A 24,715-nucleotide genomic window follows, 5' to 3' on the forward strand; every position below is an offset into this window, starting at 1 on the left:
GGTTCTTATAGATGGATTGTAGTATTACTGCCCTTCTCACTAACAGTACTGCTCAAAGTTTATAAGTTTATGAGTATCGACACGACATCTATGGTGCATTTTAATTGGTCGGCATCCTATGTATCACAGAACCCAACAATAAGGTTAATCATCATGGCTAGTTCTCGTCAGAGACTGTCAATATTAAACCAGGAAACATTGGATAGCAAATTTTTTGTGGTTCAAGATTGCTTCTCTGTATTTCAAATTTAGACATGATTCCAGGACACTCAGTAAGGAAAATACCTCTACACTAATGAGTGCGATTCTAATGGCTTACATTTGAAACTGCAGTCGATTTTCGATAAACCTCAATCATCATCCATTCTTATCTGTAATAAGTGTCTCATCCTCAATATGACTTATTTTGATTGATGATAAAGGCTTCATATAAAAACCGGGATCTCTCAGTTACTGGTTGTGGTGGTTTGGTTAGAACATGCATCATGTGTCCCCAGCCACTCTCAACTGTGACGCGGTGTGTTTCCTGACGTAGTAGTAAGTTGAAATAGAATAACTCACGTACTGGTAACTTCTTTCAGTACATATCTCATCTCTTTTACAAAAACACACTTTACTCGATTCCATGCTAATGATTGTTTTTTATATTGCTTTAAATTACAGAACTTATCCATCGATCATACAAAACATTCAAAATCATCATCATCTAACTCTCATCATCATTTACGTAAACATAAAGTCAATAATTATGAATCTATTTGTGCATCTAATAATAGTATTAATAACACGAGTAATAATAGCATTTTAAATTCTGATTATCACACTGTCAGTGGCCATTCCATAGGTCAACGTAGTATAAGGCAACAACGTGAAGTCGCTTATAAAATTGAACATCCTAATCGTTTACATCCTGATATTTGGCATAATGAAGCTAACGAGTTCAATGATGGTCCAGCTTGTTCTTGTAAACCGAAATATCGTATTGGACCATTACACAATCAATACGAAGGTGAACAGGTAATGTTAATATAAATTTTTTTGTACTATACGGTTATACTAATCATAATGATATAGATCATAAATGTCTGTCATATTTTTGTTGGATTGGGAAGGGCCATATATATTTTACTGTCCATGTAATAATTGTCTTGTTTTTTTCCGAATTTACGACCAAGAATAATAGTAATCGTCCAGTAGTAAGGAATCACTAAAGGGCGAGTTCATTGGTTAGAGATTTCGACTTTCAACCACTAATTCAAAGGTTTGTACCCCATCCCACCTACTTCGGTCCTGGTAACCGGATAGTATCACTAGCCGTCAATACCATTTGCATGAATCTGTACGTTCTAAATGAGTTAATTGAAAAATCAGTCGCCAAGGATGAATATTAAAGACCACAAAACCATCACTAGGTCTTTGTTTCTTAATTTGTCATTTCTGACTATCTTGCCTTGATTTTTTTAACTCTTCTGTTTGATGCGATGAAATGTAGGAACCTTGACTGATTAGAGTTTTTTTCCAGATTGCACTACTTTGTTTATTGTTGATTGAATTCTAATGAAGCAGTTGCCCATGACTAAATTTTACATCATCTTCAGACAATTTTTCCCATTTATAAATTCGAATAAGATAATAACAACGATCTCTGTAGAATAATATGAATTCATTAACTTCGTAAATTCTCGACTACTTACAACCTAGGAATAGTTGTATTGATGATCTACAAACGGTGTACATAATTTATACTATGATTTCAGAAAGAATAATGTGAATATTGTCGAAGAAAATGCATGGTAACATTTCACAGGAAAAAATAACTTTAAAAATTACGCAGCAACCATTACAAAAAAGGTTTGATTAGAGGAATAGTGAGTAGGTCCGGGATAAGACACACGAATGAAGAAAATAAACTTATTACTGAGGCCCAAACATGAGAAGCTACTGTTGAGCCGGCTTTCTGAGAACTTCAACGGAGCCTCCAGAGGCCCAAAAGGTACCGAAGAGTCCTAGCCAATCAGAGCACGACGGAGCATTCTAGAATTCCAACGTGGTGTGCTACTATTGGTCAGTAGCATAATGTGTCGTTAACGGATTGGTCGAAATATGATGTTGATTTAACAAACGCTAACATCTATAAATACCCATGTTTTCTGTACAAAAACGAACCTTGGAGTAAAGTGTTTCTTTCGTACTTTGCGTCTTCTTTCTGGTGTTCAGGTCGCTGTATAGTTTTAGCGTGTGGGTTATCAGAATAGCTTAGGAACGAATATAGCGTCCAAATCAGCAAGACTCAACAGCTACCCAACTAAGTGTTAGGTTAGATAGTAACACCGCTGGTTGTCTGCTCAGTGGTCTAGATGTTAAGCGTTCGAGCGGGGCTGAAGGTCCTTAGTTCGAGTCTCACGTGCGGGACCGTGGATGGGTATTTCTAAGGAATCCCACACTGGAACTAAGCGGCCTCTAATACATCCAGGTTTCCAGTGATGATCTAGCATTAATCGGTTCATGATCTCAATGGGTGTTGGGAACTAAGGTCACTAGGGCAATGCTAAACTGACAACAGTATCCTTTCGAATGCACAAGTCCAGTTTAAGCCTTTTGACAGCAATAGTTTAGCTGAAATACAATAAATTCAAAGTTCTCACTAATTATTTTTAAAGGATTTTACAAATGATTTATTACTGAGTATTGACCAATATCATGACTGTTTGGTTCTTTTAGTCTTGATCGACTCCTCGCGATGATTTCGAAATATCAGTGTCGTACTCACTATTGAGTAGATTAGAGGTGATTGCACTATTCAAAGTGGGTCAACTTATTAGTCTCGAATTTTGCGAAATGTACTCAGTTTAGGAAGTTGAATAGTAGTATATCAGCACTAACCCTTAAATAGTTATTGATCAATGCCCAGTAAAATCACCTATAGTTTGTAAATAAATTACTTTTATTCTCCTTACATTTGACTTTGAATCCTACTGGTTTGTAGGTTCAAACTTCACTTCGATCACTTTGGTTCATCCATTTGACTAGTATTAATAGCTATCTCCCGCTCACACACGCAAAGTATGGTTGTTCTTGATTCGTCCAATTACATTATCAATTAAAATTAATCTAAGTATAAACTCTCGAAATACTATAATTACCCAGTTATTTCAGAAAAAAACTCTATTTCAGAATTCAAATACGCTAACAGAAACTGATCAGTATTTATTTCTAAATATCAACAAATAAACATATTTGTTATTACCTAATAACCTCTCGACTTAGTAGCTTAGTGGACGATGACATCGTTTAAAGTTATAGGTACTGGGTTGGAGTCCCTTCCTGAACACATACTGGAATGTGACAGGTATATCCAGCTAGTGACGAAACTCGTGTCCTAGATTCCTCTAAGAAAGCCATAATCTAAATTTACCAAAGTACTCTTAAGGAAATATCAAGGCATTTTCTTATGATGTACATATTTCCATAATAACTTTGATCAGTAATGGTATTCAGTCTTGAATAGCAACAAGTAGATAATATTTAAATATTACTCTTAAATGTCTTTTTATTGTTTTGTATTTTAACAAACATAAATCAATATCATAAATTAACATTTAGTTATTTTTAATATTTATCTGTCTATTTTTTCAGCCCATTCCGCTATGTATTCCAGAATCAAATAATCATGATCGTCTTTATCATTATCGTGTGATTATATCACCGACAACTAATTTTGTTCAACCAAACCCATCGAAAATTACTCATAATGAACATGATTATCTATTTGATGGTTTCTCACTGTTTATGCATTATAAATTAGATAAGGTAGATCTAATTCGTTGTGAATCTCGTTTTCAATTAGTTTAATGATTAATTCATTAGTCTTTTCAAATACTATAGCACCTAATGATTGTGTTTATTGCCTCTGTTGTATATTCATTTCAAAGATCATATCCCCTATTCCTCTTGCAATATCTCCCAATATCTTGAGAATACCGTATTATAAAAACTTTCAAACACCGACTAGACAATTTCGCACAGAACTGACACTGAACACTTCTTGACTTTGATGTATGATGATCCTTCACCACCTGTGGAGTATCTAACGTCCGATGCAATCCTGTTGACTTCTGTTTTTATAGATACTCAATCAACAACACAATATTCGGTTAGTGAACTCGAACAGATCACTGGTTCAGATAACCTAAAATATTACAGTATTGTGGATTCATCAAGACGATCACTCCTTAAAGTAATTAATTTGTAGCAGGTTACAATTTAGGAATGTAGAGTATCTCATATTACATCGGAAAATCAAAGTTGATTGGATCGATTTTCCACCTAAACTATATTGCAGCTGATTTGTACTATGTCATAAGGACTACTTAAGAATTCCACCGTTTTTGATATAACAGATCAGCCAACCCAAAGCTTTCCCTACCTATAGAATAGTCGGAGTACATTTTAATGTGTACTTTAGTGAATACATAGCTGCTAGCCACGAAATACACTAATGCGCATGAAACCGTTACTCCACTGCGTTGCAGATTAGACTTCTAGGTGAAAGGTTCGGGGAATGGCCTAAGAAAACCACCTCACGCAAGTCGAATGGTGGTGTGGCACATATATATTTAGCACCCCTTCATACTAATATATATGTTTTAATAAGTAAAACCAACCTATAACACAAACATCTACGTATAATTATAATATTTTTCTCCCTCCATATAGTCAAACTAAGTACATGTGCATCTAAACAGTTTACGAGTTATCGTTTTTATTTGGTAGATATAATAAATTACCAAATTAAAGTAACTGATTTATTAAATACAGAGTTATATAATAAACGCTACATGCACAAAGAAGATTGAGGAATCGTTCTTAGAGAAAGTTTGATCATGATGATTATCCGAAATAGGTTTTCAATGAAATGTGCGGACCGATGATGGGGAATAAGAAATACACCAGACTTTCAACCATTATCGGGTTACTATCCAGTTCAAAACTCAGGTCATAGTTGAATTATGGTTGCGATTAGGAGTTTAGATTAGCGTTAGAATTTAGGTTTAAGATTGGTAGTTAAGATACAGAATATTGGTTAGAAGTTAGGAGTAATGGTTAAAAATAGAGTAAGAATGCTTTCCTAGTCACATGAATGAATACTTGTACAGTTGGTCCTTTTATTTTGAATGTTAAAAACCTTTTAATTGCTTTCAAACAATCATAAATTATAATTCCTGTGCTTTATCCTCTCCATGTTACCCATTTTTATGCATCGTATTACCTGAATATTGATGATTTTAAATAATATAGATACCAACTATCTATCATCAGACCTTGAATTTCATTCACAGATTCAATAGCCATTACCTGTGGTATGATTGGTTCACCAACAAAGTATATTTTAGAAATCCCCATATTGTGAATTAGAAGAACGCATATATAAGCGAACAATATTGTTTTCAATTAGGTTTTCATCAGGTTTTACTGTAATAAACAATAATATTTATGTGCATATATGAAATTATTAAACCAATCAAGGCAGTTTACGCGTCTGTAATAATAGTGGAATAAATGACATGAAATAAACATAATAAGTAGAAAGTACAAATTGATAGTGCGATGATGACAAGTGTATTAGTTGTGATCAGAATAACAACGGCTTGAATCAATGTCTCATAATTCGAAACAAGTCAATGACTTGGAAATGCTGAAATAACATTCATAAAAACTATAAAATTACTTAATAAGAAGTATTCAGATAATTGGACAATGAAGCTTATATTTGATTGGTATATCCATATAAATATAATCGTATATTAGAGTGAAACCTGGTGAGGATTTAATTTAAAGTATATTTTTACTGTTTCTTTCAAATTATATTCCTTTTCATTTAATTTTCAAGGATCACAAATACTATTTCAGCTCTTTTGTTAATTCTTCTTATTAATTTATGGAAATCTAATAATCATTTTGTTGTATTCAAAGTTACCTTTGTATTGCTATATTTAAATTTTAGCCACCTCCATGTCAAGTTCTACGTTTCAATCTGTTATATGATATTTTCCCGATTGAAGAGGAATTCCCTCAGGTTAGACTTTTCTATGTGTTTCTACTACACTTGGTATTGTGTTGTTGATTGTGATGATTACTGGGTTTCACAATCACTATTAATCCCAACTGAGGAATTGTGATAAACTGGCAGGTCCCAGTCATATACAGCTTTGATTCGTATCTCGGGGTCTTCTCATAAATTGACCACTTTCGCTTTTACTCCATTCCATCATCGGCAAAGTATGCCCGATGTGGAAGTCACTAGGAGGACATTCATAACACAGCTCCAAACCACCGAAGCCGGTATTTCAAGATGTCACCAAGTGAGTTATTGTCACTGTGCCTGAACGCCGAACCTCCACATTATTAATATGGTACTGCCACTGGATATCAGCAATTCTTCGGAGACAACGATGATCGAAACATAGTCGTAGGACATCTTCAATTCGGAGAGACCAGGTTTCACAAGTATGGTACAGAATTGGTCACACCGACGCGTTGTAGATCCAAATTCTGACATCTAGACGAATATTACGACAACTCCAAAGGTACTCCAGATTAGAATGAGTCTATCTGCCTTTCACTGTATGTTGATTGATCTAATTGCACCACCATCAAAACTTTCACAGCTACCTAGATAAATGAATTTTTTTATTACTTCTAACGGATTACCACAAAGAATGTGTAAGCATTGACTCCTACGAGTATTGCAGAAGTACTTTACATTTAAAAGATATGTAGTGTATACCGTAGCTTATCCTTCAATTGTTTAAATATTTTCATTTTTATTTTTCAGTATTTTACTGTTCGTTCATTAGATCTACTCACACAATATGTATTCATAGAATTACTGGAGTTGTTAGATTTAAACTGGAAACCATATGGAGCAAAGGAGAGCTGTAATGTGATACATTTAATGCCAAGATTTATACGTATTTTGTCAAATACTGCTACTACTACCAATGATAATTTTTCGATTACAAATACTGCCACTACTACTAACAATAGTATTTCAATAGATAACAGTAAAGAACATAATATCGAGTCAAATAAATTAATCGTTTGTATCGATGATAGTAGTGATAATAATACAGTAATTGGGGAATTACTACCCGTTCATGTAATAATGCGACACTGGTTAAAAGAGGCACTGACTCCGGTAATTAATATGATGGAATTATCTTCAATACAGCGTATGACTACAATTGAATGGTCAAATCATATCGCTAATTTACGAGGCACATTAGCTTGCTTTCCAGGCAAAGTAAGTTGGTTATTGATCGAATTTAAATCAGTCGTTGTTAAGATATGTACATCTTACGCTGATTGCTTTTATGTAGCCAATTTGTGATCATTTTTACGGAATGTGTTGGGACGGCTCCCAAAAAGCACGATGAAGCTTCTAGAGGCTCTAAAGGAGACGAAGATATTCCATCCAATCATAACCCGATAGAACCTTCTAAAATATCAACGTGGCATGCCTTTATTGGACAGTTGTATAACTTTCCTACTTGCGGATTATAATGATGTTATAGCCTATTATAAGAACTATAAATACCCCTGTTTTTGTGCACATTTTCGACTTCTCTTGCTTCTTCTGTCTCTTAGTTTGTGATTATCAGGTTCTACACGTTTGAGCGCTGATATTTGTATACCGTATTCTGCCGTAATCAAGTATAGGACATAATAGAATAGATGGGTTGTGGCTATCAACGAAATTCGGAACGCACATTTCATCTTTTTTAGGACTTGTTATCTGAATCCACCTTCATACCAATGTTGATGTTCACACTAAAACTTTTTAGGTGCATCCAGCTGAAGAGTTCGAAATAGGATGAGATGCACGTCCTCAAATCCACTGCTAGATGTGATCTATCTATTCTATTCAACTACTCAATGGGATTATTGAGACCATGTCGTAGTAAAAATCAAAGTCCAAAATAGAGAAGAAACATATATTTCATTGACCTATCCTATCATTTGGATTGTATACTGTTACTGACTAGTAAATGTATTCTGATAACTTATTACTTTTCTCAACTCCCTCTCTTTGTGTGCCTTTTAATTTTAATATTGCAGAAACCATCAACTATACGCATAGATCAATTAGATCGTCAATCTGTAACAGGTCAATCAAATAAAACCATATTAATTTATCCACTCATAGTACACATGACTTATACACCAATGAAATTAAGTTTAACGCGTGAACCAAAGTATAAATCTGTACTTAAAAATTTTATGAAATTACAATATTTAATGATGAATAAGCCAAGAATTAGCACTTCTGATCGTGTACAGTTGGTACAATTAGCCAGTGAATTAGAAGAGATGGAGCATTCTGGGTAAGTTCTGTTTCGATCGTTAATGTAATGGGTTTGTGGTGATTGTTAACATTTATAGACTAAATAATGAACTGACTAACTTCGCTCAAACAAGCATTAAGAACCAAGAAGCACCGAAAAGCTGTTTTCCAACTGTTTTTTGTGGACTCACCGTATCCAGTATCCTGGTTTAAGGGCCTAACTTATTATTTTTATTCTCTTACTTCGCTGCGTAAACGGAGTGGTTAGGACTTTTCCGACAGAGGCTAAAAGCTGTGGTCGTATGAGAACATTTTTTGAGGACAAGAAAACTTACCACACCCCCTGTCGTACCATGATGTCTCAAGGTTTATTAATTCGATAACTATGTTTGTTGTCTTTTAAAATCGATATTTCATTTAGCGTTTTTTAATGCAACAATCCAAATCAGGTATTTTTCAAAGTAAAAAATTGTATTCAGATTATATTTTCTTAAACAGTTGCATATAACAACACTTGGCTGTTATGGTAGGGATTTTAAACATCTGAAGGTCATTTCACAACTTGATTTTACAACAGATAGCGTCCCTTTATTATCATAAGATTTGGATTTTTTCTATTTATCCGCATTCCTTGTACAGTAAAATCGAGTTGGGGGTCGCTTAACAGATAAAACAACATGTATTCGGTTACATGCTCCAATTTCCCCCTCCTCGTTCGCTTCGATCTAGGCAATCAAGATTGGTATTACAAACTACCTGGTAAAACACTTATGACTCAAAAGTATTATGTACAGATGAACACGTGTACTTGCTGAATATTCTCTGTCTAGTGGAGTGAGAATATATAACACATATAGTGCTGTATTCGTTGGGAAGCTCATTCAAACTTCAAACTATTGTAGACAGATTGGTTGATTGAAATAGTGAATAGCATAAAAAGATTTTAAAAATGTGTCACAATTAATTTTATACCTAAATTAATCAATCTAGTAACTATTTTCCAATTATTTTACAATCTTGTTATTTATTACCTATAATGATAAATATCTGTCATTTTTTCTAGGGTACATCGACGTGAAGTTACTGTAGAGATTAGTTGTGAAGGCTTTTATCGAACTGGAATACGACCAGATATACCACAATATGCATTGAATTTAGTCTCATTAATAGCTCACCTACGTTTTCATAAATCGTTGGAAAGTTTGGAGAATCGTTTGGGATATACATTTAACGATAAGTCTTTACTACATGTAAGTTTCTGTTCTGCTGGTCTTTATGTGTGTATGTATATATGTACGTATGTTTGGGAACACGTACAACATAGAACATTATTTTATATTTTATTGTTGTATATTTAATTCACACAAAATTTGGTTTAAGTGAACTGAGCACCAAAAATAGTATACATCATACAAAATAAAAAGCTAACATTATGAAGGGATAATGAAGAAGAGGCGAGTGCAATCAAAAGAATAAGTGATCACAAACAGTATAGATAAGTTATTTAAAATTACAATCAAGGAAGACCTCTTTTAGTTTAGAGAGCCTTACTTTTATGAAGAGTGTAAAAAATACAGCAGGACAACTACCAGCTTCTATTCTAAAACATATTCGATAATACTTCAAGCTAATCAAGTTGCACCCTGTCTGGGATCTTAACCAGCGAGTTTTGATGAACCAATAGATCCCTGTTATATACAGCTTTAATTTATATCACGGTCCTATGTCGCAAATTGACAGCCCCTCTGTTTCTTCTACCCTATATCGGCATCGGCAATTAATACTTGATGTGGAAGCCTCTGGAATGACATTCGTAAAACATGTTTTAGCTATTGAAACTGGTCTTTCAAGTTGGTGGCATTAATTGGATTATCGTCACTCTGCCCCCGAATACATATTCCCGAACATCCACATTAGCATGATTTGGGCACTGGATATCAACAATTCTTCGGAGTTAGTGACGACTGAACACAAAGCATTGGCAAACATCCTCACCTTGGAAGGACTAAGTTTCAGAAATACGGAACAGAACTGCCATCACAGACGTATTTTAGACCTGACCTTTTACATGCAGATTGACAAAACAATGACGATAGAAATAGCTCAGATTGGAAGAAGTCTAAATTGTGACATAACTATGTAATCATGAATGTTATATACTGTTTCCCTCTTTTTGTTTGTTTTTATAGCAATCCCTTACTCATCCATCATATCGGCGAACAAATTTCGGTACAAATCAAGATCATTTTCAAAATTCATTGGTTAGTTGCGGTCCACGTATTTTAGAATATGGTGATAAGCTAGAATTATACAAGGCATGGCGTAAAAAGGGTTTAACTAAAATGATACAAGTTATGTCATTTTTACCAAAAATGAATGAAGAACGATCGAATATTTATGGCAATGAACGATTGGAATTTTTAGGCGATGCAGTTGTTGAAGTTATCTCCAGGTAGTGAGTTAAATAATTTGAATTGTTGGTTAACTTCAACTCGTAAATCTTTGAAAACCAAGGGCGTGTAGCCTCAGGACTATTTCTGTTCTATCCAATTTATGTGGGATATTCCGACAGTGCATGCCCACGACCTCCACCCAATAAGTAGTTATAAAAGTAGGATGGAACAGCTGTCTATCCCCAGTGCTCGTTGGTTTTCAGTGGTTTGCCTGCTGAGGTTAATCTGTATCAAAAACTTTCAAATTTAGTCAATTGACGATTTTACATAACATCTATTTATTTGGTTATTATTTCATACGTTTTTTATTCCTTCTTTTCATTTATTCTGCTTGGAATTTATGTTCCCTCTCTGTCTCTCTAATATTTGACTTTTTACTTTCATCTGGACTTCTTTGTTACTTTCCTCTTAGTTTGTTAATATCTGAACTTAACTCATGAGATTAGTATCCTGTCCAGACATTCCATTCTTTGGTTTCATTTACACTCTTTACTGAAATTTACTTTTCATATTTAACAATTTACTACAATTGATATTATCATGATTATTATATTCCGCTACGTTCCAAACCTTGATGATTTCCTCATTGTAATTGGGTTGATTTGAAATGAGACATGTTGGATTGGTATTCATCTGTCGCGTCAGGTTATACGTTGTTTATGTGACTTACTTATTGATTGCTTATGAAGATTATCATTGTTGTTGTTTAGATAACTGGTCGTTGTCTGTTAATTGTTCAATAACGATTCGTTTTTCATGCTAGCTCACTGAACTGATGGCTTTGAGTTCGATTTTTTACGGGACTGTGTATACAAACTACTGGAAGGTAGGTGTCCAATAATACTAGGACGAAATAATTGTGTTCTGTACTCCATGATTTTCAACATTACATCTTAATCGATGTCATTCCGTGGCGCGCAGTCACTCAGAAGGCGAATTAATTTTAACAAGACTCTTTCATCTAAACTGTTAATAGTCAGCTCACTAGTTATTTACTTCTAAATGTTCCTGAAATGTGACGTGATCGATGGAGTCCAGGTATCTCAGGAGTAAAGCAGTTCTTACCAGTGGCATTGGATGGTGGGGTAGCCTCGCTGTATCGTGTATTAATTGAGGTCAAAATTTTATTATTAGACACCGGTTCTCTGATTCTGATGGTCTAGTATTCGTTTCAAGACATAAAAGTCATGAATCTGATTGCTAGTGTGGTCCTGGATGCATACTGCTGAAAAACCCCTCTTTGTTTTAATAGCTATGATTTTTTTTCTTAGGAATATTGCTTTTAGATAGTTTCCTTTTTCCTCCACTTACCCTCTTTTTCCCTTTTTCTGTTTATATGTATCTGTATGTCCGTTTGCAGTATCCACTTATTCTTCATGTTCCCTGAATTATCCGAAGGTCATTTGGATGCGTACCGTCAAGCCATCGTTCAAAATCAACATTTAGCTGAATTAGCTGTTGTAAGTTTAATCATCGAACACTTAATGATTTAATCACCCAGTCATAAACGACAGAATTCAGCACATGTGTTCATCAATTCAAGTTGTTAACATGGCGAGCTGAAACTATCAAGATAAATCTAACAGTAGTAAGAGTAATAGTAATGGTAGTGTTATTGGTAGGAGAAAACACTAGGCATATACAATATAGTTCGAGAATAAACAACCAATTTGTCTAATAAAAAATATAATTATCTTCAGATAAAGAGGGAATTCATATGCGTCATTACGATCGATGAGACATGTTACCTAAACTTTTCTAACATTTGGTCACGGTATTTGAGCAAACTCCAATCAGGTGAATTTCACCTACTATCATGACCCAGCTAACTACTCTTACTGTGTGAGCGAGAGAAAGTATTGATTGGTTGTTTACGTAGATAGACTGGTAGATAATCTGATAGGTATTAGGTGTGTCATGTATATATTTCCCTACCTCTTGTACTTACTTGATTGTCTGGTAAATCACGTGTTATTGATTTGAGTTGTGTTAATGCCTGGAAGAATAATGCTGGCTGGGTATCCAGCATAGAGCACGAGTGGATCGTTTATGCAGATAAATCGTTCAGTGCTCATCCTAAGCAAATTAGTGTTCATTCAGGGAGAAATCTGAGCGTTATTTCAACTCGATAGAATGATACCAAATATATTAATGTATATTCTTCCAATTACATCGGAACGATTGTTGTCTAAAGTGATAATTCGCTTTATAGGATTGATCCTCCAGTGTTAAGTGAATGTAATTCAGAAGAAAAAAACTATTATCCAACTGAGTTAGTAATATATATTACAAAAAGAATCGAAACAGTAATTTATTTATGTACAAAATATTCAACTACTATTTTTGTACCATCAGATAAATATCAATAAAAATTAAAGTTACAAACTAACTAGTGATTAGTGCCTCAATTAGTAACAGGAAACTTATTTGGAACTTGTCTCTCAGAATATAACCAGTCACATAACACCAAATTGTTATACTTATCCAAAAAGGGTGAGTTTAAATTAACATCGCAGACAGTAAGTTTGTCACCTAGGTGCAACATTTATGTGATAATCACTAAAAATCAATATATTCATTGAGTAGTTATTGAGAAAATTGTACTGAACATGTGTTTTTTCCGACTTGATTTTTGTTTCCTTTTAACTGCTCAATAGTTTCAAACTCGTACATTCGAATCAATTAAATCTTGGACGATTTTGATTTGTTTCTTATTTGTGAGCATTATATAGCACACATCGTACATTCGAATAAGTGAATATCTGATTTCATGTATCCTATGTATACTTTTATTTCGTTCGATATTTAAGAATAAATTTCTCGTAAATTTTTAGCGTCTTGGCATTCATAAATACTTGTTGTATACTCATAGTGTAGACTTTTGTTATGATTCTACATTTATCTACGCTCGATCTGATGCATTTGAAGCTTTAATGGGTAAGTTTTATCATGTTGGTTATTGATGTTGTATTTATTCATAGAGTTGTATGTGCTCTCAATTAACAAAGGGCCTTGAACAGCTTGAATTTTTCGAGGATGTAACTTTGTAGATAATACATCATTAGGTATATCAGTATCTCTGATCTATTTCAAGCGACAGTTGGTAATGACAGTGTAAATAGTGAATGCAATAATTCAAAAAAATTCCATCAAACTTATATTATCAACAAATGGTATTCCGATTCAAGTCTTAAAAATTGACAAGATAAAAGAAAAACAACAACAATATGTACGGTGAAAAACTGTAGAGTAATTTTTGATTTTTTCGGATATCTTTATTCCCAACCATCAACAATACAAATTTTCGAACTCTGAATTAGTAATTAGTAATTATAAGACGGTTTTCTAGGGTTGATCCGGGTTGAATTTTTTTGACATGATCCATTTTTGAACATTAGGTACATCTACTGACGGGTCTACTGTTAATTAAAATTCACGACTTGCAGTAAAATAAGTTAATATAACTCAACTATGGTCTATAATGTATGTGTGTATACATACAGACTAATTGTACTATCTATTTGTGTCCAAACTGAAGTAAAGCGGGATTAGGACCCACAGCTTACTAGTGTTTGGTAGTTAATCACTAAACTAACCCCTACAGCATGGTTCGCGAATGTTGACGATAGGCTTTTTCTTTCACTGTTTATTTGCATCATTCTAAATAATTTTGTCGCCTTCTATGACTTTCTCTTCTTTTTTCTAAAAAAAGCTCATTTCGTTCCCATGATAACTAGTCACTATCCGATTGAATTATCTAATTCCCCCCATTTTCAAAATAGTTACAGACACTACACTTAATATTCCTGCAAATATATTGTTAACTTTAAAATAGAACTCATCAATCTTTTCAATGTCCAACGTTCCTTCTCTCTGTAGTTTCAATTGACAATGATCACGCTACAATTACCCATAAGAAAGAATGGTTGAATAATTTAAGCTGATTGGTTAGACAATGGTACAAACGAGCCAACAAGATTGATTATTCAGACCATATAACAGCATAAATTAAACTGTGTTGCAATTAGACTTCTGTTTCATCTAGAAATAACTGAAAATGTTGTTATTCGATCAATGCAGATTTATAATTCCACTTTTCATTATGTCAACTTTACTTTTTTATTAGTAATTGGTTCAATGTAACTAACCAAGCGCTTGATCGCTCATTAAGGAGGAAGAATGTATTTGTAAATCTCAGCGAATGAATTTGAAGTAAATCTAACCTTTCGCCTGGAAAATACAAATACATTGTTCCTCTTTAATGTTTCACATTAACTCGGCACCCAAATAGTGTGAAACTATTCGATCAATCGTAGACGAAAAATGCTTGGTCGCTCATAATAGTGATAATGATAATATTTCGCATGCATTTGATTGGTTACTAATAAGTGCATTGGTTAATTACACTATAATTAATGATTATTTGTTACATGTTACATGGTTTTTATTGTGCTTTATATGGTTAGTGGTATAATTGTGAAGCTTTCTTTGTCCTCTATGGACAACTCTTGATTGTCATAATGTATATCAAATGTTTTACTCAAAATAATGTATATATATATATATATATATATATATATATATATATATATATATATCTTAGCTGCAATCACTTTAGACGCTGGACTTGATATTGTTGATAGAATATTTGGTGCTGTTCTATTTGGTGATGATGAAAGAATTCATCGTGTTTGGGTACAAATCCCATTGCATCCATTACAATCACAATGCCCTGAAGGTGATCGATCATGGGCAACAAAAGTCCCTATGCTAAAGGTATTCACTCCATTATTGTTGTAATGTTCATTTTGTATTAAATTATATCTTCAATAAACATCCATTGTTGAGAAACTTTGATCAGTCAGTCAGTCATAAGCAACGTAGGATCTGCCATATATGTAAATTAGTTCAAGTTGTCACATCGTATCAGCGCATAGCCTAATAAAATTATTTAGTCAAATCCTAGACTAATAGAAATAGTAACAATATCAGTGGTAAGTAAAAAGAGTAGACACACGAAATAAACAACCTTGATACATCCTATCTAATCACACAACTTTCATGTTATAATTACTTTGATAGATCAATTTTATAGGCTCATATCATCACATGTGTGTGTGTGGGAACTGACAAGGATAAGCAGACTATTTAACCCGACATATATGTAAAGCGTAACTCGGAATTTCGAATCACTGATTACAAATTAAGCTTCCCTAGTTTGTGAGTTGTCGCTCTGGCATAAACGGAACGTATATTTGTAAATAATAATTCACTGAACTGCCACTTGAAGTTTTTAACAATGGATGTTTATCTTTTTTGATATATATACATATATAATGTTTCATTAAAATGATTTCCGATCATACTTTGGTATAATTGCCTTTTGGTTTGTATCAATACTGAATTCTAGCCAATCAATATATGTTCTGTACAAACTGAAAGTGTTGTTCTACCAACTTGATCGATCTACCATATTTACTTGATTTTTTTGTTGCCTCTTTTTGTAATAATAAATTTGGCAGAAATAAAATGAATTTCCTAATAAAACACTTAGAAAAGAACTTTCAAGCTATTTTCTGGTTTGTGATATCTACCCATTGATCAAGCAGTTCTATGTTCATTATTGAGAAGTATGAGGCATACAACAATAAAACTGTGGGTATATCCAACAGTTCTTGTGTTGTTTGTATTAATTATCCTCAGAACATCTTCTGGGAACTGACGTAGAAAAAAATGAAAAAAAGATTGTTCGCTTTGGTATGTATCATGACCAGTATAATGCTTAGAAAGTTAAATCGCCGATTGTTGTCGACTTATGAATTCTATGAACTTCTATTTGTATTTTACGGTCTATTTTTGTACCACTGATATATGCTCACATTTACTATATGTAATTATTGATAAAAATAATTTCAAATTTACATGCTTGTATATGGTATGTTTTCATCATTATTTACAAACTTATGACCGAGGTATAAAAAAAGTGAATGGGTTAGTTTTCTGCATTTTTATCTATCTATCTATCTAACAATCACCTACAAGTTTGCTAATGTTCGACATGGTCGTTATTATGCTTTTTAAAGGAGACTGAGTGACTGGATATTTTCGATTATATGATAAGTACAGTTGTTTTTTCAAGCATATTCGTCTCCAGAAATCTACTCTCGCCTATTCAGGTTCTACGAAACGCGAATAATTCCAAGCACCAGGCAACGTGGAACCAGGAACTCAACCTAAAAATTTTTGATAACTTTTTAAATTTATCCACATCATAAATACAACGAAACTTTGTGTCAGTGTAACGTCCCGTGACAAGATGTGTAAATAATTAATGTCAGGATTCATTTACGTACATTATGTGTGCTATTGGCAACTTTTAATCTATTTAATAAAATGTAGTGGATTGACTGACTAGTTCCCGGTATACCCGATCAAATAAGGGTTTAAGAATCCGAAAATACTAACTCGATGTCTTAAAACTATATTATAAAGTTAAAGATGCAATTTACACCTGTATAATACTTATTCAGGACTGTATGATTTAGTTAAAAAATGAATGGTTGAAATTAGGAATGAATGCCACAGAATGACTAATAATCTTCCAATACTTCACGTTATATTATTTTGCACTGATATTCCTTCCATATATTCTTACGTACATTGTCTAATAGATGGTCTTTTGAATTTCTGTATAGGCCAAAACATCGAAAATGTGCAGTTTCTTCGACGCTGATTTACTGTTCAGATGATAAATGATAAAACAAATGTGCAAAAAATTGTCTGTGCACACAATTCTAGTAGAAATTCCAAAGTTGAATAGAATGTGTACTAGATCAGTTCCTCTACTCAACAGAGTTTATCACTCTAAAATTGAGTTTTTTTCCCTTAATTGCAAATGGTCACTAAGAAGGAGGGCGCACTATGACAATTTAGCGATAACTAAACACAAAAAGCTAGGCAAATGACTTCTGACAATTTTTAGGGATGTTTTTTTTATCGAAACATTTATCGAAAAGACGAAAATACTAGTACAACTGGAGATCATGATAAATCTGCACCACACAAATAAATTCTTGAGCAGGTAGCTCATCTGAAGTAAAAAAAAACAGTACCTCCATAATTATTGGTTGTCTCAATACTCTCTAATTGTTTTATTTTTATTTTGACATTTCCAATCAAATTTTTCTCTTTTGAAAAAACAAACTATATTCATGTAAATGTTCTCATATTTTTATTTATGTTATTTCCTAACTATCTACCGTCCACTAACCCTTCTAGAAATTGTGTACATTAGAAGATACTTTGGGCATAAAATTTAAACACCTACGTGTTCTTGCTCGTGCTATGACTATACGGAAAACTGGTTTTAATTTTTATACATTGTGAGTTTTTTTTTAATTTCATTAAAGTGAGGAGGTTTTGTGCAAGATTGGTTTTATATGTAGGTTGTATTCATCACAGATATCGACCTTAGTTTGGGCTACCTTTTAAAACCAGTAAGAAACCTGACAGCTATTTAGTTCTCTGTAGCTCTCAGTAGCCTATACCATTAGTTCTAGTGACTATATGTTCTCTAAGAGACCTGAAGGTTCTGTGTTCGGTCTCTGGTTGGGTTGTTAAACATACTGATTATAAATCTCGTACGACTATCTTATGTCTTGGAAAAAAGCTTGGATTAAATGCCTGAGATAATTATAACACCTTTAGTTAGTCCCAAAATTGTTACGGGTTTATACGTTTTCATCATTGATAATATGACATATTTTCAAAGAAAACGGCAATGTCATCTGTAAACATAATAATCTTCTTATATTGATATGGGATTGAAGTTTACGGATCGAATTACATAACAATAAATTTGTGGTCTACACTAGACATTCAACTTTCAATCAACTAGGTCCTTTATTCGAAACTCACTCTTTCCAGTTTAATGTAAACAGCCGGGTTATAGTGTCGTTCTGGTTTTCACATAACCATTGTATTATTCGAAGTCAAATACATTGCTCCTTCTCTGCTCCCTTGCTGGGTTCCGAGAAATCGTACAACACATTGGCTAGAGACATTATCAGATGTGTCTCAGAATAGAAGCCAGTGACGATCCTGCTGTAACCTTTTTATGAGATTGCTGATGTGCTAATCAAATTCTAGCTGTCAGATCGATATTGAGTTATGAGGTTAATTATTATAATACATCCAGTATAGAAATTTCAATGTTTATAGGTTAGTTCTAGGCAATGTGGATGATATATCCGTTGTTAATTCCAACAATAATGATGACCTTATTCAATACCATGTTTGATTACTTGAAAGCATTATCGGCACATATTTTTTGAAAGTTAATGTTCTTAAATGGTGGTGGTTATAACCAATGTAAATTCATCTGAAGATCTTTCGGCATGTTACATTATATATACCTTTAGTACATGAATTTCACTGTGCTTCCCTCTCATTTATCTAGAGATGGATAATGGATAAATAAATCATTATGTGTGTAGGGTTCTGGAGATTGATGAGTTTTTATTTAGGTCATGAACCAGTCAATGTTAGACCACCATTGAAGACCTGTAAGTACTGGACGGTCAGTTCGTCGTAGTATGTAGTCCCATACTTAACACCATGATAACCCAGCTCTGTGGTCTAATGCTTAAGCGTCCTCACACGAAACTGAAGGTCCTGGGTTCGAGTCCCACATGCGGGATAGCGGATGCGCACTGTTGAGGAGTCCCATACCATAACGAAACAACTGTCCAGTGCTCCCACGTTTCCAGTGGTGGTCTAGCTTAGACCGATTCATGATCTCAATATAAGCCACTATTGTTTGATCGTTGAGTAGCTGCTAGTGTCATGGCTCATTAGTCCTTAGCACTGATCGGATTCTATCTATCAAGCTGCTATATAGCCACCAGTATAAATAATTCGAAATCGCATCCATGATATTTTTAAGTTAAAAATAGTCGTAAGTAGTTAGCGGTAAATCTTTAATTTAGGTTTCGTACTAGTTGTCCCTTTTCAACAAGGTGTATCTGGAATCCTGTGAGAACCAATGTTTCCTGTGAGATTCGAACTCATACCACCCAAATTCATAATCCGGAATGTTATCACTAACCTGTTTAAAGTGTGACTAGTACAAGACCATGATCATACAGATTTTATCACCAAACAATTCCAACCACCATTGTTGTCTCGCAAAAATTTATAGTAACCAACTTTGTGATAGTATGTAAGCTATTTAAAACACCGTTTGATGAGTCCATTAGATGTTTATCAAATAATTTAAAACAAACCTAAAATCTGAAAATTTATCGCAATGTTTGCACATTTTGAAAATAGATTATTAGAAACAATTAGTTAATTCATTAGTTTCAGACTAAAACAGAAAGGAAAGGTTTTTCTTTCTCCTATTTCTCGCTTATATATTTTTCTATTCAACTGTCAATGGTATTTTATGATGTAATATCCTTCACTTATTTTCCAAATATCTTATTTTCATTCGTTTTTACTTTGTTTATTTGTATTAATTTTTAGGGGAGATAATCAACGTTTAGAATTTCTTGGTGATTCTTTGTTAAAATATGTGTCAACAGATTATTTATTTCGACATTTTCCACGACATCATGAAGGACATTTATCACTGTTAAAAAATTCACTAGTGAATAAATATACACAGGCATCTGTATGCAGTGAGTTAGGCTTAGAAAATTATGTTATACGTCGTGAAGATAATAGTATGCATAAATACGATTGCAAAATTAATAATAACAATGATTCTACTAATAATAACATATCGAAACATTCAAATCCGTCTTGGAATACTACTTATATAAGTAGTCAAAATTCAAATATACTCAAATCTAAACAAAATAAAAAAGGTGGTCAAAAAGAAGTTATTAATTCAGATGGAAATAAAAATGGCAATTGTAATAATCCACAAAATCAAAATGTAAAATACAGAGCTGATTTATTGGAAGGTAATTATGAGATTATGAATTATGTTTACTGATACCATCAACATCATCATCATCATTGTTGTTGTTGTTGTTGCAAACCTCATTTGCAAAGTATAATATGTATGTACTCAGTCTAAGAGGTATGGCATATTTTGTTTATATGTAGTAAATGTTTATTCAAACTGAGTTTTAGGTAGAATGGGAAGTCCAGCTGTATAGCACATAATGGTTTAAGGTCAAATATTTTAAGTATGAAGTCTTGACATGACCGAACAAAACAATCTATCGTTTTATCAGGAACTCGGCTTTAAGGAATTAGGAGAATAATTGACTGTCAGCATGTTGGACACACAACAACATTATGAGCAATTTTATATTTTTGATGATCATTCAAGTGATAAGTTTTGTACTCTGAATACTTTAAATAGTCTTCTTAGTCGCGTGAAATCTTTGACTCGTGAACACCCCCTTCTTTTGACGGAAAAAATTAGGCGAGAAATATGAAAACTGTATTCCAATGATAAAATTATATTCAGGAAACAAAGTTATTTATAGGATTATGTTGAAGTTCTAAGTTTTGAGAAAAATGCCAAGATTGGTAACAAGTTTGTGATAATTGTTTAATCAAATTGACTCATGATCTCAACCATTAAAATTACTATAATATCCACAAAACTCCTTCTGATACTAAGCGTAAGCAATTGTCCTTTCTTAGACATGTCCTATCATCTTGAAATGTCCAAAATATTCGTAAATTTTTTCACTGACTTCTGAAGAGTTTTTTGAGGAGTTACGCGATGGCTTCTAACATTGTAGGTGCTCATTGTGTTGACAAGTCTCAGATTTAAGAAAGAATAAACATTCCATCCTGTTAGACAGTGTTTCTCAGAATGAAGCTAATTCGTGGCGAATATTATATAGATGCTAATGTACGTATATTTATTTTCAGATGTTCAGACTGAATTAAAATGTTTGAGCGTTTATAACTACAATTTGATTAGTCATTTTTAGTGTCGTATACAATTAACTTGACTGAAAATTGTAAGTTTATATCAATTTTAATACATAATGGTGACTGTATGTAATGTTGTTGTAAGTTTATGACTCCATAATATCAATGAATCAAGTGTTGTTTGAATGAAATAATGTGTTATTATAATTTGACACGGCCCCGGTATGGCCGAGAGTGGGGTGGACCCGCCCTCCCTCTCCAAATGCTCTCACACGGCCACGCGTATACAGCCTCTGCCAGGGAAGTCCTACTCACTGCCTTCTCGTGGCGGGGGTGTTGTTTACGGAAATGAGAGGACGAAAAGCGAATGTCCGGCGCTTTAACCGGATCACAAACCAATGGTGTACATGGGCTCCAGTATCCAGTGGGAACAAATGGCGTATGAACCAATCGTTGGTCACCGGCTACTATGGGATTGCATCTCCTTACGATGCTCCACTGCCTTGTGGGTTAGACCTTCAGGTCAAAGGCTCGGGGAGTGGCCCCCTAAGTTAACCACCTGATTCGGTCTGGGCACCCGGACAGTATCACAGCCCTCACACAAATCGGATGATTTATGTGGCGCATATCTATTTGGTGCCTCCCTGTACCAATATCTATATGTTTAAATAAATAAATAAATTCCATTACGCGACGTTAAAATTGCCTTATTTAAAGCCTCACATTGCAAACTAACGTTCGTTACATAACTGTTAAAAACCAGATAGTACTGAATAGTTGCTTTGTTCTAGTCTACAGGAATCTAAGCTTTGCTAATTGACAACTCCACAAAGTATCGAACTTAGGGCCTCCAAGTCTCACACCAACCAGCTAACTTTCAGACCATTAAGTCAGCGCACACAACAGTTTAAGCCACCAACTATTAATTCACAATACTGTACGACTATTATCAATTCCTGACATTTATCACATATCCGATATCGTTGAGCTGTAGTGTCGGTTGCTATGTAAAGCCCACACAACTTATTCTAGTTTCTGGACAAACTAATTTGTTCTTCTCGAGTCACATTTTGACGTCAATTATTCGCTTATCACCCTTGGCTCTTTTTATATGAGTGTGTGTGTGCACCTCTTATCCTATTCATCACATATCTGTAACTTATTTTAGTCTGACCATAAATATTGATTAACGCTTGACTAAATTGAGTTGCCTCACACACCATCTCCACTATGCGTTGTTTCGCTTCGCTTTATTCTCTTCGCTTCTCTAGTCTTTTGTCTAGATCATCGATTGTATGAAATATACGTATTCGAAATTCATTCTCGTATTTGACTTATTTAATTCCGCTGTTCACCAACGTGATTTAAGTTGATGATAATATACGAGAATAGTCAGGATGTATATTTCGACAGCAATTATTTGATAGCAATCAGAAACGATCCAAATGGAGTCATATATAGGGCCTCCAAACGATTGTACTAATTACGGCCTGTAGTGTCAGTTATTATGCTAAGCCCATATATCTTATTCTAGCTTTCGGACATCCCATTCTATTCATTCTACTTGAGCCATACTTTGACCTTGTTATTTATTCGCTTATCAATCTAGACTGTTTTTATATGAGCGTATATGTGTGTGCCCTTCTTATCCCATTAATCACATGTCTGTAGCTTTATTTTGTCTGACTATAAATATTGAGTAACGCTTGACTAAAATGTAGTTGGCTTCCCAGCCATCTTCCCTGTGTGTCATTTTGCTTTGCTCTGTTTCATTCGCTTCATATACAAAATATATGTATGCACAGGTCAATTATCGTTATTTGACTTATTTAATTTCGTTATTGACTAACGTGATTTAAGTCGACGATGATATACGAGAAAAGGCGATAACAAACATTTATACGATATAAATAGGAGTCAGATCCACGGGCCACTAAAATGGTGAGCCCTTCAACGAACATCGTCCGATCTAAATGAGGACAAAATTAAATTACGGGCCACTAAAGGCCTCCCAGCAGAATTCCGGAAATTATCTTTTGAAATCAACGACTGTTCAGTATATGGTGGTTGTTATTGTAAGGTGTTGAATTTGAGGTTTAATGTCATGAACTTAATTATTTTGATGTTATTAGTGTTTCTTTGACTTTCTTTTTTCATCTTGTCATCTCGCTTATTGATGTGAAATGCAGATGAACCGACGCACACTTTATCTACTTACTGTCTATCTGACTGACAGATCATTAAATAACTATTATGCCATATATCTATAGTAATATTACAATTTTAATTCATAACGTTTAAAAAACGCCCATTACATAATACCACTGTTTCTCTGTTTTCCCTCGTCATATTTTTAAAATTTTCGCTTTAGCATTTATTGGTGCATTATTTGTCGATAAAGATTTAACATGGGTTGAACGTTTTTGTCAAATATGTTTTTGGCCACGTCTTGTTGAGTTTATTTTAAAACAAGAATGGAATGATGCCAAATCAAAATTACAACAATGTTGTCTCACATTTCGTTCATTAAATGAAGATCCAGAAATTGCACATTATAAAGTTAGTTTTCAAACGAAAACTCCCCTTTCTGTTTTACTACCGTACTCTATTAAATTAAAACAAACTAAGGTTATAAAATTTTTATTTCCATTTGTGATTATACACTTGTTTCATCTGCGCCTTGATTGCTCAAAATATCCCTGGGAATAACGAGAACCCTGGCTTTTCTGTTATTTTGTCAAATCATATTTTATCGGTATGGGGATTTGTGGAGATTGTAGTATTCGCACAGTTGAAATAACGAACCAGTCTAAGCTAGAAAACCATTGGAAACCTGAAAATGCTGGACAGTCGTTTCTTTCTAGTAGTATAGGGCTACTCGGCGGTGAGCACCCACGATCCCTCACGCAGGACTCGAACCAAGGACATTCGGTCTCGTTTATGAACGCTTAACATTTAGACCACTCAATCGGCATCCAACAATGTTCATGTCTAACTTCATTAAAAACATAATCCTTCT

At 33.8% G+C, this 24,715-nt stretch overlaps 1 protein-coding gene across 1 annotated transcript in view; it reads left to right on the forward strand.

The window, feature by feature from the left end:
- MS3_00006970 (uncharacterized protein) overlaps positions 1-24,715 on the forward strand; it is a 46,124-nt gene that overhangs the window by 13,564 nt on the left and 7,845 nt on the right. Inside the window, exons 5-17 of the mRNA XM_051215220.1 lie at positions 664-1,017; positions 3,637-3,810; positions 6,005-6,076; positions 6,836-7,303; positions 8,119-8,384; positions 9,408-9,594; positions 10,534-10,796; positions 12,158-12,257; positions 13,632-13,734; positions 15,401-15,573; positions 18,076-18,179; positions 20,323-20,765; positions 24,068-24,255. Coding sequence (XP_051068412.1) covers positions 664-1,017; positions 3,637-3,810; positions 6,005-6,076; positions 6,836-7,303; positions 8,119-8,384; positions 9,408-9,594; positions 10,534-10,796; positions 12,158-12,257; positions 13,632-13,734; positions 15,401-15,573; positions 18,076-18,179; positions 20,323-20,765; positions 24,068-24,255 — 2,895 coding nt within the window. The remainder of the gene's footprint in view (positions 1-663; positions 1,018-3,636; positions 3,811-6,004; positions 6,077-6,835; positions 7,304-8,118; positions 8,385-9,407; positions 9,595-10,533; positions 10,797-12,157; positions 12,258-13,631; positions 13,735-15,400; positions 15,574-18,075; positions 18,180-20,322; positions 20,766-24,067; positions 24,256-24,715) is intronic.

This window comes from Schistosoma haematobium, chromosome 2, assembly GCF_000699445.3.
Source record: "Schistosoma haematobium chromosome 2, whole genome shotgun sequence".
NCBI classification, from domain to species: domain Eukaryota; kingdom Metazoa; phylum Platyhelminthes; class Trematoda; order Strigeidida; family Schistosomatidae; genus Schistosoma; species Schistosoma haematobium.